A 12,941-nucleotide genomic window follows, 5' to 3' on the forward strand; every position below is an offset into this window, starting at 1 on the left:
GTTTGACGAAATGCCCCAAAGAGACGTCGTGTCGTAGACTGTCCTCATCACTGCATACACGAAGGTTAGGAGGTTCGATGATGTCATGATGGCGTTCGAGCGGATGTTGCTGTCCGAGTTAAACCCGAATCGGGTGGTCACGATGGTGAATGTGTTGGCCGCTTGTTCGAGTGTGAGGTCGTCGGCCTCGGACGGAGGAGGGAGGAGGAGTCGTAGAGGGGGAGGAGGGAGGAGAAAGGAGGAAAAAAAAAAAAAAATAAAAAAGGAAAACGAAAAAAAAAAAAAAAAGGAAACGCTTAAGAAATACGGGGTCGGGTATGGGTCGGGTCGGGTATGGTTCATAAAATTTGTATTGTATAGAAATGGGTCAAAACGAGTTATATGGGTCAATATGGGTCGGACCATATTCGACCCGATCCAAACCCGACTCGACCCACCCATTTGACACCTCATGCCTGGCTCATTGGAGATGGCTGGGTCAAACAAAAACGTGGTGGAGGAGAGAGAGATTGATAGTGTAACAGCAAGAACTAGAACTTATAAAACTTAAAGAGGACAAGATGGGAATAATTTTTTTTTTTAAGTAAAATGACACGAATGGTCCATAAACTCAATATGCAATGTGATCACCGATACCATACCCGGCTCGTTAGAGATGGCAAGGTAAAACAAAAACATGGTGGAGGAGAGAGAGATTGATAGTGTAACGGCAAGAACCAGAACTTATAAAACTTAAAGAGGACAAGATGGGAATAATTTTTTTTTTTTTTAAGTAAAATGACACCAATGGTCCATAAACTCAATATGCAATGTGATCATTGAAATTTTAATTTGATCAATATGGGCTCTGAACTTTTACCCAATGTGCAATCTAGCCCACGAACTTTCAATTTGTTCAACGTGGTCCCCGAACTTTCGGAATATGTTTAACTAAGTCCTTGAACTATAAAAAAATTCAACGTTATCATTTAACCCAAATTAATGGAAGGACTATATTGAAAATCTTCATATAATTCAGAAATTAAGTTAAACATGTTCTAAAAGTTCAGGGATTATCTTGGTCAAATTAAAGTTTAGGGATCGCATTGCACATTGGGTCAAGATGTATAGACACATTGTCTTTTTTTTTTTTTTTAAATTAAACTCTAGTGGCTTTCTGAAAATGTTGAAAGGTCGAGGCAGGTTCACCTAAGTTAAGGAACTTTGGTAAAACTTTTGAAACGGTAGCATTTTCCAAATAAGCTCTCAAAAATAGTTGCCAAATTATTAAGCATTTACTCGGTGATCTTTAAAGCCTCAAAACTCATTCTCAAAATTGAATCAAACCTTCTGAAATTATGATTTGCGCGTTCTCAACTTCATTACAACTCCGACCCAAAAAAAAAAAAAAAAACCTTCATTACAAAGTGCTTTCATTAAACAGTACATTTATTTTTGCCGGATAGCCTTTTTTTTTTGCCAATTTATTACCGAGTTCCTCGACGAAGAGATATTCCCCTAAAAGAAACCACTGTTCCCCTTTTTTTGTTCGACGGAGTCGCTTCTTTTCCATTTACAGATGTTTCATGGATGACAATAAATGGTGCATTTGTTCCACTAAAAATGTTACTAAAAATATTTTTCGACGTTTGAATTTCATTTGGAAAATGATTTCAATTTCATAACTTCATCAGTGGCAAATTTTTTTTTTTTAATTTTTTTTCTTTTCCTTTTCTTCTTCTTTCTTTCTCCATTGCCAACAGTTGCGGCACCCACCAGCAAGCTTGGTAGATGGCCTCGAGCTCACCAGTGGCCATCGCCGGCCAGTCGCAATGAGGAAGGCAGAAAAAGAAAAAGAAACAAATAATGTTAAAATATTGAAACGAATTAAAGATGAGCAATTTTGGAACGTGTTTTCACCTCTTCATATGGGGGATTTTTTTTTATTTATTGAAGAAGGGGGAATTCACTTTTCTGTTGTTGTACATAAACTTTTCGTCGATCAAAAAGTATTTTCTATTAACTAGATCATTTTCCGATAAACTAAACCGGTAAAAATCAGCAAAACTAATTCCGAGAAAACACTTTTCCCCAAACAAATACACCCTACGTCTATAAAGCCATGTTAACAAATAAAAGCCATTGTAAATCTTTACCGACTCATCCCGTTTGTTATGCACGTCCTTTACATAATCATTTAACAAGAATCAAAATGTATCCCGTAACTGAGTCGTAATGATTTCCGCCAAAATTTGTCAAATGTAAGTAAATGAACGTGAAATTAAGCGAAGTAAAATGAATGGTTGTCTCGTAGAAAAGAATAAACAAATCAATTAGCCCACCAAAACGCGGGCTACGAAGCTGCAGTCCACGTCGGAGCGCATTCGTATTCTTCATTCTAATGCCGCGACGATGGCGGTTTCATTCCACCAGATCTGAAACTTAGCGGAGCTTCGACACCTATCGCCGTTTGGGCGACGTTCACTCCCTTGTGCCGAAGCCAAGCTGTTGCTTCCCGTTCGGTGGGGGCGAGCGGAAAATGGAGTTCTTCGACAACTTGCCCGCCATGGATCTGATGCGCTCCGAGAAGATGACCTTCGTTCAGCTCATCATCCCCTTCGAGTCCGCTCACCGAGCCATCACTTACCTCGGCGAGCTCGGCCTCCTCCAATTCCGCGATGTAAGCATCCGACTCCTTCGTTCCTTGATCTCGAGTTCTGGATCGAATTGGCCGTTTAGTTGGTCGCTGGAGGGAAGGGGTAATGGTGGACGATTCGATGAATCTACCTTTAAGTGGATAAGGTGTCACTGATCGATGATCCAGTCGGGGTGGAATGATCGTGTTCTTCGTTTCAAGTTACAAAGCGATGTGGTAGGATTTGCTTTTAGGGACGGTTATGTTGCCATTGGATCGCGTAGTTATTGATTTTGCTTTTCGGGCCATAGTATGGTGCAAAACGGGAAATTCAGTGAAGTGGAGGCGAGTAAGAGCTGTTCAGATAAATTACAGAGGTCAATAACCTGGAAGGGATCGGGATAATGCATAAAGAATCTCATTGGCAGGATTCTGAGATATTCTGAATGAGAGATGCCTTGTTTTAATACAATGCATTGGGAGGTCTCACCAACTACAAGCTAGTGATTAGGATGAGAGAGTTAACGACTCTCAAGCGGCGTCGAACTTCTTATGTAATTTATTGGCAATGCAGTCACTCACTCTTGGCCATGTAGGCGCATGGAAAATTGGAAGAAACTGTGAACTTACATTAAATTGAAAAGAAACAGACGACCATGACATCACTAGCATTTTAGGCACTAGCTTCCGAGGGAAAGAAAATGAGAAACTAAGAGGGAAATGATAGAATGGGGTCTTGTAGCTTGAGAAAACTTTTGCTTGGTCAAATTCTAGGGCGAATGCGAAGTCACTGATTGAACCTTATTAATTGTCCTTCCTAGCTAATTTCTATGGAGGTTGTGTTCTTTGATGTCAAATTAATGTTTATTGCCCAGATATAGAATGTTTTCATGTAAGAAGCAGATTGATGCAAGGAAGCACCATGATATATCTTTGTACCAGAGATTATTGTCAGAACATTATCCATCTAATTGTACCTTTTCTTCCCTTTTTTTGTGATCTGTTATAAGTACCATAAACCGACTGATGAAGAAAAAGAAACGGAAATCAAAGTTTCGTGGTTGTATAGGAATAAAGATACTTATACTGGTAAGCAATATGTAACTGCTTCTGCTCAACGATGTTTCCCTTTTGCAGCTTAATGCAGATAGAAGTCCTTTCCAGAGAACGTTTGTTAATCAGGTATCTTTGCAGCTGTAGTTGACATACTTTTCTAATGCACAAGGGGCTTCGGATTTTGCCAAGATATTTCATTGCCATCCAGAGAACATGTCTCTGATACTTCTTCCCTTTGGAATGCCATTGGCAGGTGAAACGGTGTGGAGAGATGTCAAGAAAATTGCGCTTTTTCAAAGATCAGATCAGCAAGGCTAGTCTAGTATCTTCCCTGCATTCAGAAACACAATCAGCTGTCGAGTTGGAGGAATTAGAGGTTCATTTCTTGTACCATTGCTTTTCCTGCTCGCAAGGCTTTGCCTCGAGATATTGCATACGAATTGGATGGTTCGATTGATATTCTATATGTAATGTTTGACCGTAGATCCAACTGGCTGAACATGAACATGAGCTAAATGAGATGAATGCAAATAGCGAGAAACTTCGACAGGCCTATAATGAGCTCCTGGAGTTTAAAATGGTTTTGCAAAAGGTATTCTTCTTTCTCATTCCTCACTCTGGCTTTGTTTCATGAACAGCTAGGTACAATGTATCGACTTTCTTCCTTATGTATTGTAGAATTGACTAAAAGTCTAAGTTAGAATATCTTGTATTCTAGCTTCTTTGGTTAATTGTGGGCTTGAGATGATAAATGGTTTAAGATACTAAAGATGACATAGGCATGTCGTCCTTGGTACATTATTTGCTTGCCAAGTTATTTAGGCTGGAGTTAAGTGGAGGTAGATTGGTGTATCGTTTCTTTTCATGGACAGGCTACAGGCTGTTCCAGTTGGATGGCGAGCTATTTTTGCCTCATACAATTGTTGCTCTACTGGCTAATTTAATGAGTAGGTTAGAGTATTAATGTGGCTATTATTTGTCATACACGAACTAAATGTATAGTGTGTGCTAATCTGAAGTCTGAAGATTGGATGAAATATGTTTTGTTGGTATCTTTGGATGAAAGGTTAAAACCTCTCTCTGGTTAGACTATGTTGGATTTTTCAGAGTCTGCTGGTCATTCTTGTAAAGGCATTGAAAAATTTTGCCCTGTAATATCATTTTGCAAATGAAGGGACAAAGAAAGGCTTTATAGGACAGAAGTTCAGCCCCAATGGATGTTGGGCTTAAGAATCTTCCTCAATTAATACAGTACAATGCTGGAATGATTCTAGCTTTACAAAATTGTAGGAAAAAAGGCTTAGATGTGGTTGGCCCTGCTTTAATCTCCTTGAAGGGATATTCATTGTTTCATTTTGTCCCTTGGGGCCACCACCAGGCAGGTGGTTTTCTTGTCTCAGGAAAGAGTCCTGTGGTTGTGGAGGATAGAGAATTGGACGAAAATATTCACTCAAATGGTGACTATGTTGACACGGCATCCTTACTTGAGAAGGTATTTTATGCATTTCCATGTTGAAAAACGTGCGCTTAACTGACACTATGTTGTCTCTTTGTGAATAAAACTTGTGTTTTTCCGGAACTTAATTTTTCTTATGTGGATTGCTGTTGGCTTTCAGGAAATGAGACCTGAAGTAATGGAGCAATCATGTGTAAGATTTATCAGTGGCATTATATGTAAGTCAAAAGTTCAAATATTTGAGAGGATGCTTTTCCGTGCCACAAGAGGAAATATGCTTTTTAATCAGGCACCAGCTGATGAAGATATAGTAGACCCTGTTACATCTGAAATGGTACCTACTTTTTTCAGCAAAATCAAATTTACTGCCTAAACTCTTTTTATTCTGATAAAAGTTTTCATCGATAATTTGTCGTCTACTTTCATCTATTGTTGTGTAGCTTTGTGGAAGCTTGTTCTCGAACAGTCTCTGACTGCTTTTTTTTTTTCATTTGCTATTGTAGGTTGAGAAGATAGTGTTTGTGGTTTTTTTCTCTGGAGAGCAGGCTAGAATGAAAATTTTAAAGATCTGTGAGGCATTTGGTGCTAACTGCTATCCTGTTCCTGAAGATATAACCAAGCAAAGACAAATCAGTCAAGAAGTAGGTGGATTTTTGGAAACTTGGTGAACTTATATCCTCGTTCAATTGAAGAGAGTACTTGGATGCAAGTGTTTTTTTCTTGCTTTCAGGTTCTGTCTCGGCTTTCTGAAATAGAAACAACCTTGGATGCTGGTTACAATCACCGAAACAAAGCTCTTAGTTCCATTGAGTTGCACTTAAACAAATGGATGAGCATGGTAAGTTGCAGTTTAATTTCACTTAGAAAAAACGTGGGTATAATGTCCATATATTTGCCAGTGAAACAGACTCGAAAGCTTAGTCACGAAGAATTTTTGTTTCATTAAAAATTTCTAGTGAAGAAACTGACTATCTTTCCCATGCTTTTCAGGTAAGGAGGGAGAAAGCTATATATGACACATTGAATATGCTGAACTTTGATGTCACAAAAAAATGTGTTGTTGGAGAGGGTTGGTGTCCAATATTTGCCAAGGCTAAGGTCAATTGCTTTGTAGTTCTTTTTAGCATCTTCATTGTGGTCTTATCTGGTGACCTAGTTCGTCATTCATCTTAATGTATTTCAATTGTAGTCATATTCTGCTTTCTTATATCAATTTTTTTCTCTCTCTCTTTTACAGATTCAGGAGGCTCTGCAACGTGCAACTTATGATAGCAACTCCCAAGTTGGAATAATATTTCATGAGATGGATGCTCCAGAATCCCCTCCCACATTTTTCAGAACAAATCGCTTTACAAATGCATTTCAGGAAATTGTCGATGCTTACGGGTGAGCTAAAATTGCTGCTATAAAGTTTCTTCTTCCACGGGAAGCCGATTCTGCAGAAGTGTTAGCATGCTGCGTATGGTGTTGGTTACAATAGCCTCTTATTGACAGTCATTTGAGTGCTATGGGAATGAGTTTGTCTATTTGTGGTCTGGATGTACATAACATAATGCTTCCTTCCAAGATGCAAAATGAAAATGAAAAGTTTGGCTTTAATTACTTTGAAACAATCCTATATTGTCTTCATTCTGTAACAACTCATAAGATAGATTTTAGAAATGGGCACAGCATGAAGAGAGCTACTTCTTTAAATTTATAACTTGATCTGCTTAATGTAGTCGCAGTAACTCTAAGATCAAAAATAGTTCTGATGGACCTGCAATTCAATGATATTGCCAGCAAAGACTTTAGGACTTTTATCGATTGGATTAAATCATTTTGCTCCTTGAACTATATGATCAGTTAATAGGCATAATTTTTTGCACAGTTCCACTATGGGATTTTGTTTTAATCTAAGAGTGAACGTGTTTGGATTTTTTGAGTCTGAAACATCATCGACAAAAATATGTAGATGTTTTTGATACTTCTGTTGAACTTCATATTCTGATATGATAATGCATTTGGCCAGTGTTGCTGGGTATCAAGAAGTAAATCCTGCAGTCTACACTGTCGTTACGTTTCCTTTCCTTTTTGCTGTTATGTTTGGAGATTGGGGCCATGGAATATGCTTATTGCTTGGAGCTTTGGTCCTTATCGCTCAGGAAAGGAAGCTCACTGGTCAGGTATGTTATTCATTGTGAGGTTGATATACATGAAGCACTAGCGTGACTGATTGAGGCAACATAGTCAAGAGTATTTCTTTCAAAGTTTTCCTTTAAGTTGATGCTATATGCTTTGACATACGCTTCTATATGTAATTGGTGTATTTACTGGTGCCAGAAACTTGGGAGCTTTATGGAGATGCTCTTTGGCGGGCGTTATGTACTCCTTTTGATGTCTCTTTTTTCAATTTACTGTGGACTGATATACAATGAATTCTTCTCTGTTCCATTCCATATATTCGGTGGGTCCGCTTACAAATGCCGAGATACTTCTTGCAGGTTTGTCTTTTTTGTTTCCTTTTTGTGCGAGCATCAAAAGCTTCCTGCTGATGAGTATATCGATGTTTAACTCTTAGTTTCAAGATATTCCTCCCTGAACATGGTGTTTTGTATTTTCTGGAGAGAAGCGTTGGGTAGGGAAGCATGGCTCTGGTACCAATATGTTGGGTCGAGAAAGCTCTGATGCCATTTGTCTATTGAAAGACTCATGGGCACTTAAGCAAACAACATAATTTTATTTTTCAATGAAAGAAAGTACACGTAAAAAACATAACACTTCTCACATCACCCACAAATACATGAAATGATGCTCATACATTTCTTGCACACACAGCCCACTTAACTCATGCCTCACACAGCTCACAAAGATCACCAGACTCCCCAGGTTTCTTTCTCCTTATGTTCTGAACCAAAACAAAGAGTAAACTAGTTGCTATATGGCAATACATGATAATAAGAGTCCCCCAGAACTGGCAAATTTGGCCACAAATCATCTTAAGAAGCTAGAGTTAAAATGAACGGCTGAAAATGAATGGCCATATTTTTTTCATGAAAGGCCAACTTCATCGAGAGATTAACTTCTTGGGAGTCTAAAAGGAAAATTCTATACTTCCTAGCTTCTTTGAGAAGCAAAATAATACGAAGCCATATTCTAGAATAGTCTTTTGCGTAGACAGACTTCTTCAAGAAGCTAATTGGCGTTTTAATTTGAGTTAGAAATCCTGGTGAATATTCATAACCCTATAACTTTTTCAACAAGTCTACTAACACATGCTTTTCTGTTTTCCTCCCCATCATCGCTTTTACTTGAGAAAAGAATTTAACCAAAAATACCAAATGAAAATAATTTGTATTTTTTTTCCAGAATGAAAGAAGGAAGCTTTAGTGAAAGGAAGCACTACCTGAGAACATCATCTCCTTTCGCTTATAGTGAAACTAATCGCTAGGTAGTATAAGTTTCTAAAATCCATTGATGGGATCACTTAAAAGTCACTTGTGCATGTGTGATGTTACTCTCATCATCAAGATAATCTCGGTGTTCACATATACTGCAAAATATAACTGAAGTGATTACGAAAGTGAGAAATCCAACGAAATTCGTAATACTTAAAGTAACTGGCATCAAGGTTACGTAAAACGTTTCTCTTTAACTTCTTGTGATGTTAATATAACTTCCACATCTTCAATCTCTCCATCTCATGAAAATCAATGGCTAGATTTAATATCAGCATAGAAGCCCAAAGTCCATTTTGGATTATCCTGCGAGTGCCTCCAGCAAATATTTGCACATGATATGTAGTTAGGATTATCATTGTCTTAGTTAGCTTTGCTACCAGAGATTGGCTGTTGTTTAATATTAGCTAGTTTCCACTTTCAAGTTTGCATTTTTTTGGCCTAATGTCCGGTTGCATTTATAGGTATCTGTTATGGTCTCATGGAAACTTGATGGTTTTAGTTTCTATTTTTCTCTACTTTTCTGTTCAGGTTGAACTTGAAAATTAACTATTCACTGTAGTTTAGCCCTTTTGCGCTTAATTTGCAATGATTTTACTTAAATCCCATTATTTATGTTTCATTGAGTAATTCCATCCTACCATCAATTGTGCCTTTATTGTGCTTGAAATCCTTTACTCATGCAAATTATTAATCTGATTTGGTTTGTTTGGTCAGTGATGCCCATTCAGTCGGTCTCATCAAATACCAAGATCCTTACCCATTTGGGGTAGATCCTAGTTGGCGAGGAAGTCGTTCAGAGCTTCCTTTCTTGAATTCTCTCAAAATGAAGATGTCGATTCTGTTGGGTGTGGTGCAGATGAATCTGGGTATCATACTAAGTTACTTCAATGCACGCTTTTTCAAGAGCACTTTGGATATCAGGTTTTCTCTCTCACAATGCATACAGGGACTGCTATTCTATATTTATTTGGTAAGATGTGAGAGAAGTTTTAACTAGAACCTTTTTGACATGTTAGGTTCCAGTTTGTGCCACAAATGATCTTTCTTAACAGCCTGTTTGGGTATCTTTCACTTCTCATTGTCATCAAATGGTGCACTGGTTCTCAAGCTGACCTTTACCATGTGATGATTTACATGTTTTTGAGTCCCACCGATGATCTTGGCGAAAACCAACTTTTCTGGGGCCAGAAACCACTTCAGGTGATTGTTTTGACTGTTGTCAATTGAGAAGTGGTATACATTGGTTTTACGTCTCACTTTCAGAGCAACTGATTATCATTGCAGATCATTTTACTGTTTTTGGCATTAATTGCTGTTCCATGGATGCTATTCCCAAAACCTTTTATTTTGAGGAAGCTTCACTTGGAGGTATGTTCAAACCTGGAAATTCTAACCCACCCAAGACGCATAAAATATGTTGGATGCTTCTCATTATGGTTTTCCTGTTTCTTTTGTTAATTTCTAGGTTGAGGTTCTTTCAATTTGCAACATCTATTATTGAGTTCATCTAACTTGTGCTATCACTTGTAAGATATGAAACATTAATGTCTTTTTTTCTTGTGGCGGTCTGGTGGTATCCTGACTGACATCGGAGGCCCAGACTGGAGTAAGTCCTCCTTGGTGGGTTGTGTCAAAGGCAGACCATCCATGGATGCATAAGGAATGAGATCCTTGTGACCTGGCCCTCTTCGTGAGGCACAGGGTCTTAGTTGTTTTATCTATTTGGCCAACCCCTTGAGTGAAATCAAATCAGTACATGACATTTATCTAGAACAGGAGGCAGCTGAAACAATTTGAAGGATTTAGATTAAGTGGAACAAGATAAAATGGATCCAAATTTAGTCTGACAACAAGAAAAGGGCCTTGTAGAAAGTGCTGAATAGGAGGTAGATACCTGAATCTCTCAAGTAGCTAACTTAGGTCAATTGTGCGGAGAGTAAATTATTGAATCATCTGTTCTGCATAAAGTAAATGTTGACGTTGGATTTAAAATGTTGAGGGATGATGCAGCAACAGACAACCATATTCTCATGAATCAATTAGTCACATTGCTGGCTCAAATGTTGAGCAGCTTGGAAGCACCAATTTTGAAGTCATGCTTGGGCGATCAGGATATTGAAAGACCCTGTATCGATGCATAGAAAGCTTATAAAGACAATTATCAGCCAAAATGATAAGAATGTTTTTAGCTATTTGCTAAGATAATCAGGAAATGCGTTGATGGGATGATTGATGTAGTAGTTATCTAATGAAAATATAGAGAAATCAAAGGCAGATGGAAGTTGTGACGTAGACAACATATGAAGTGGCATCAGATTCCCTGAACTGTGTCAAAGAGTAACGCCATCTAAACCATGTGATGATGATATGAGTGTAAACTATAAAACACAGTTGAGTGGTACATTTTGCTCCCATCCCCACCCCACTCAAAGAACAACACATACTTTTAATTTTTTTTTTCGTAAATTCAGCATCTTAATTCTTTATACGCAGTAAACATGAAGATTGTAGACATTCTGTATCATTCACTGTCTTCTGATTCATTGTAGAGATTTCAAGGCCGTTCCTATCAGATGCTTGGCACCACTGAGATGGATATTGATGCAGACAAAGAACCTGATTCTGCGCGGCAGCATCACGAGGAATTTAATTTTAGTGAGGTCTTTGTGCACCAAATGATACATTCCATAGAGTTTGTCCTTGGTGCAGTTTCAAATACAGCTTCATATCTTCGTCTTTGGGCGTTAAGGTACAGCCTTGACCTTTATCATTCAGCATTATTCGTTATTGCCACCATTCATAGTGATGAAATATGCTGCTTTTACAGCTTGGCGCATTCGGAGTTGTCAACTGTTTTTTATGAGAAGGTTCTATTACTTGCCTGGGGGTAAGTTCTTATTCATTTGTGTGGCAAGTTCTAATTTTCCGCCTCCTCTTTCACCAGCACCACATCTGCATGCGTCCATTTTTATATTCTAGTGTGCTCGGACATGATCTTTTGTTTCTTCATCAATCACTCTGCTTGTCTTACCTAAGTCTGATATCTTGTAGCTACTCATGCTGGCTCATATACGCTACTACATTGTTCGAGTCAATCGCATTCTTTGTCTCTGCAATATGTCTATCCTCCTAGTAAACCTATTCACCTGAATAGACTTGTGATAATTACATCAACTCGAATTAAATTGACCATCAATGTTGCAACCCCTGTATGAGATGCTCAGGCTACTTCTCTGGCTATCTTTTGTGATCGCATTTCCTCAATGCCATGCTTTTTTTTCTAATACTGTCTGTTACAGGTACGACAACCTTATCATCCGTTTAGTGGGACTAGCAGTTTTTGCTTTTGCCACTGCATTCATATTGCTAATGATGGAGACCCTCAGTGCTTTTCTTCACGCCTTGCGTCTTCACTGGGTAGAATTCCAAAACAAATTCTACCATGGTGATGGCTACAAATTCAGACCATTTTCTTTTTCCTTGTTAACGGAGGAGGAAGACTAGTTATATAGTTCATCAATCTGAGAGTTTTGTAATTTATCAATCCGAGAGTTTGGTTCAAAATATACATTGTACAAAGAAAGGCCCGACATCTCTAACCATCGAAGCAAGGTTGAACACCGACACACTCCCACTTCTGCAGGCGGATGATATGTTTTCCCTCCGGTGATCCACATGTGATAGGAGGCTCTCTCTCAGATTCTTAGAACTTGTTGGCAGTTGCCCTTGCGGTGATTATTCTCATTTTCTCCCATGAAGTTGAGATTTTTTGTAAAGCTAAAAGGGGGAAAAAAAATTGAGGTAGGTAATCTTTATACATCTATCTTTTTTGGGGTTATCGAAGTTGTAAAATAATACGACATCCAGAGAGGGATTTTGCAGAATTTCAGGCCACCCTGTCTGTATGTTCGATTTTTTATTTTTTGGGTTAAGGGTGGAGTGTATAGATTCTTTTTGTCGGAATAAATTGTAATACTCGATAGAGAACCTTTGTCTACATCTCCAAACAAGTATTCCTTTTGAACCCATGCGCGGTTTAGTTGTGGTGGTCTCGGTATTCTTGGGGATCTTGAATTTCATAATTCTATGGTTGGGCGGGTTGAGGTTCATTTCGATACCTGTGTTCGCATGGAAATGAATTCTCTTGCTTCACCAAGATGGGAAGAGAGATGGGAAAGCTTCTTGGATGAAGTTGGAGAGGAAAATCGAGCTGTTCTATGGTTTAACCGAATGAAGCAAAGCTTTATGAAGACACAGCTTCTCTAGGTTGAGCAAGACAAGGTGCTCAATTCACTAAAAATAAAAAATAAAATGAAATAGAGAATAGTGAAAGGATAAATTTAAAAATAATGAAATGAAGCTAGATGAGAGGGAA

The 12,941-nt window shown here is 38.3% G+C and overlaps 1 protein-coding gene across 1 annotated transcript; it reads left to right on the top strand.

The window, feature by feature from the left end:
- The first annotated feature begins 2,336 nt into the window (after positions 1 to 2,336).
- On the top strand, positions 2,337 to 12,613 carry LOC115752182 (V-type proton ATPase subunit a1-like). The gene is made up of 18 exons (XM_030690236.2): positions 2,337 to 2,659; positions 3,752 to 3,796; positions 3,924 to 4,046; positions 4,155 to 4,262; positions 5,049 to 5,162; positions 5,287 to 5,460; positions 5,630 to 5,767; positions 5,857 to 5,964; positions 6,117 to 6,224; positions 6,364 to 6,512; positions 7,138 to 7,291; positions 7,449 to 7,609; positions 9,281 to 9,487; positions 9,583 to 9,766; positions 9,851 to 9,934; positions 11,116 to 11,315; positions 11,394 to 11,453; positions 11,866 to 12,613. Exons 1-18 carry the CDS (start codon positions 2,519 to 2,521, stop codon positions 12,068 to 12,070), a joined length of 2,463 nt encoding a protein of 820 aa, XP_030546096.1. The 5' UTR covers positions 2,337 to 2,518; the 3' UTR covers positions 12,071 to 12,613.
- Positions 12,614 to 12,941: the final 328 nt, after the last annotated feature.

This window comes from Rhodamnia argentea, chromosome 6, assembly GCF_020921035.1.
Source record: "Rhodamnia argentea isolate NSW1041297 chromosome 6, ASM2092103v1, whole genome shotgun sequence".
NCBI lineage: Eukaryota > Viridiplantae > Streptophyta > Magnoliopsida > Myrtales > Myrtaceae > Rhodamnia > Rhodamnia argentea.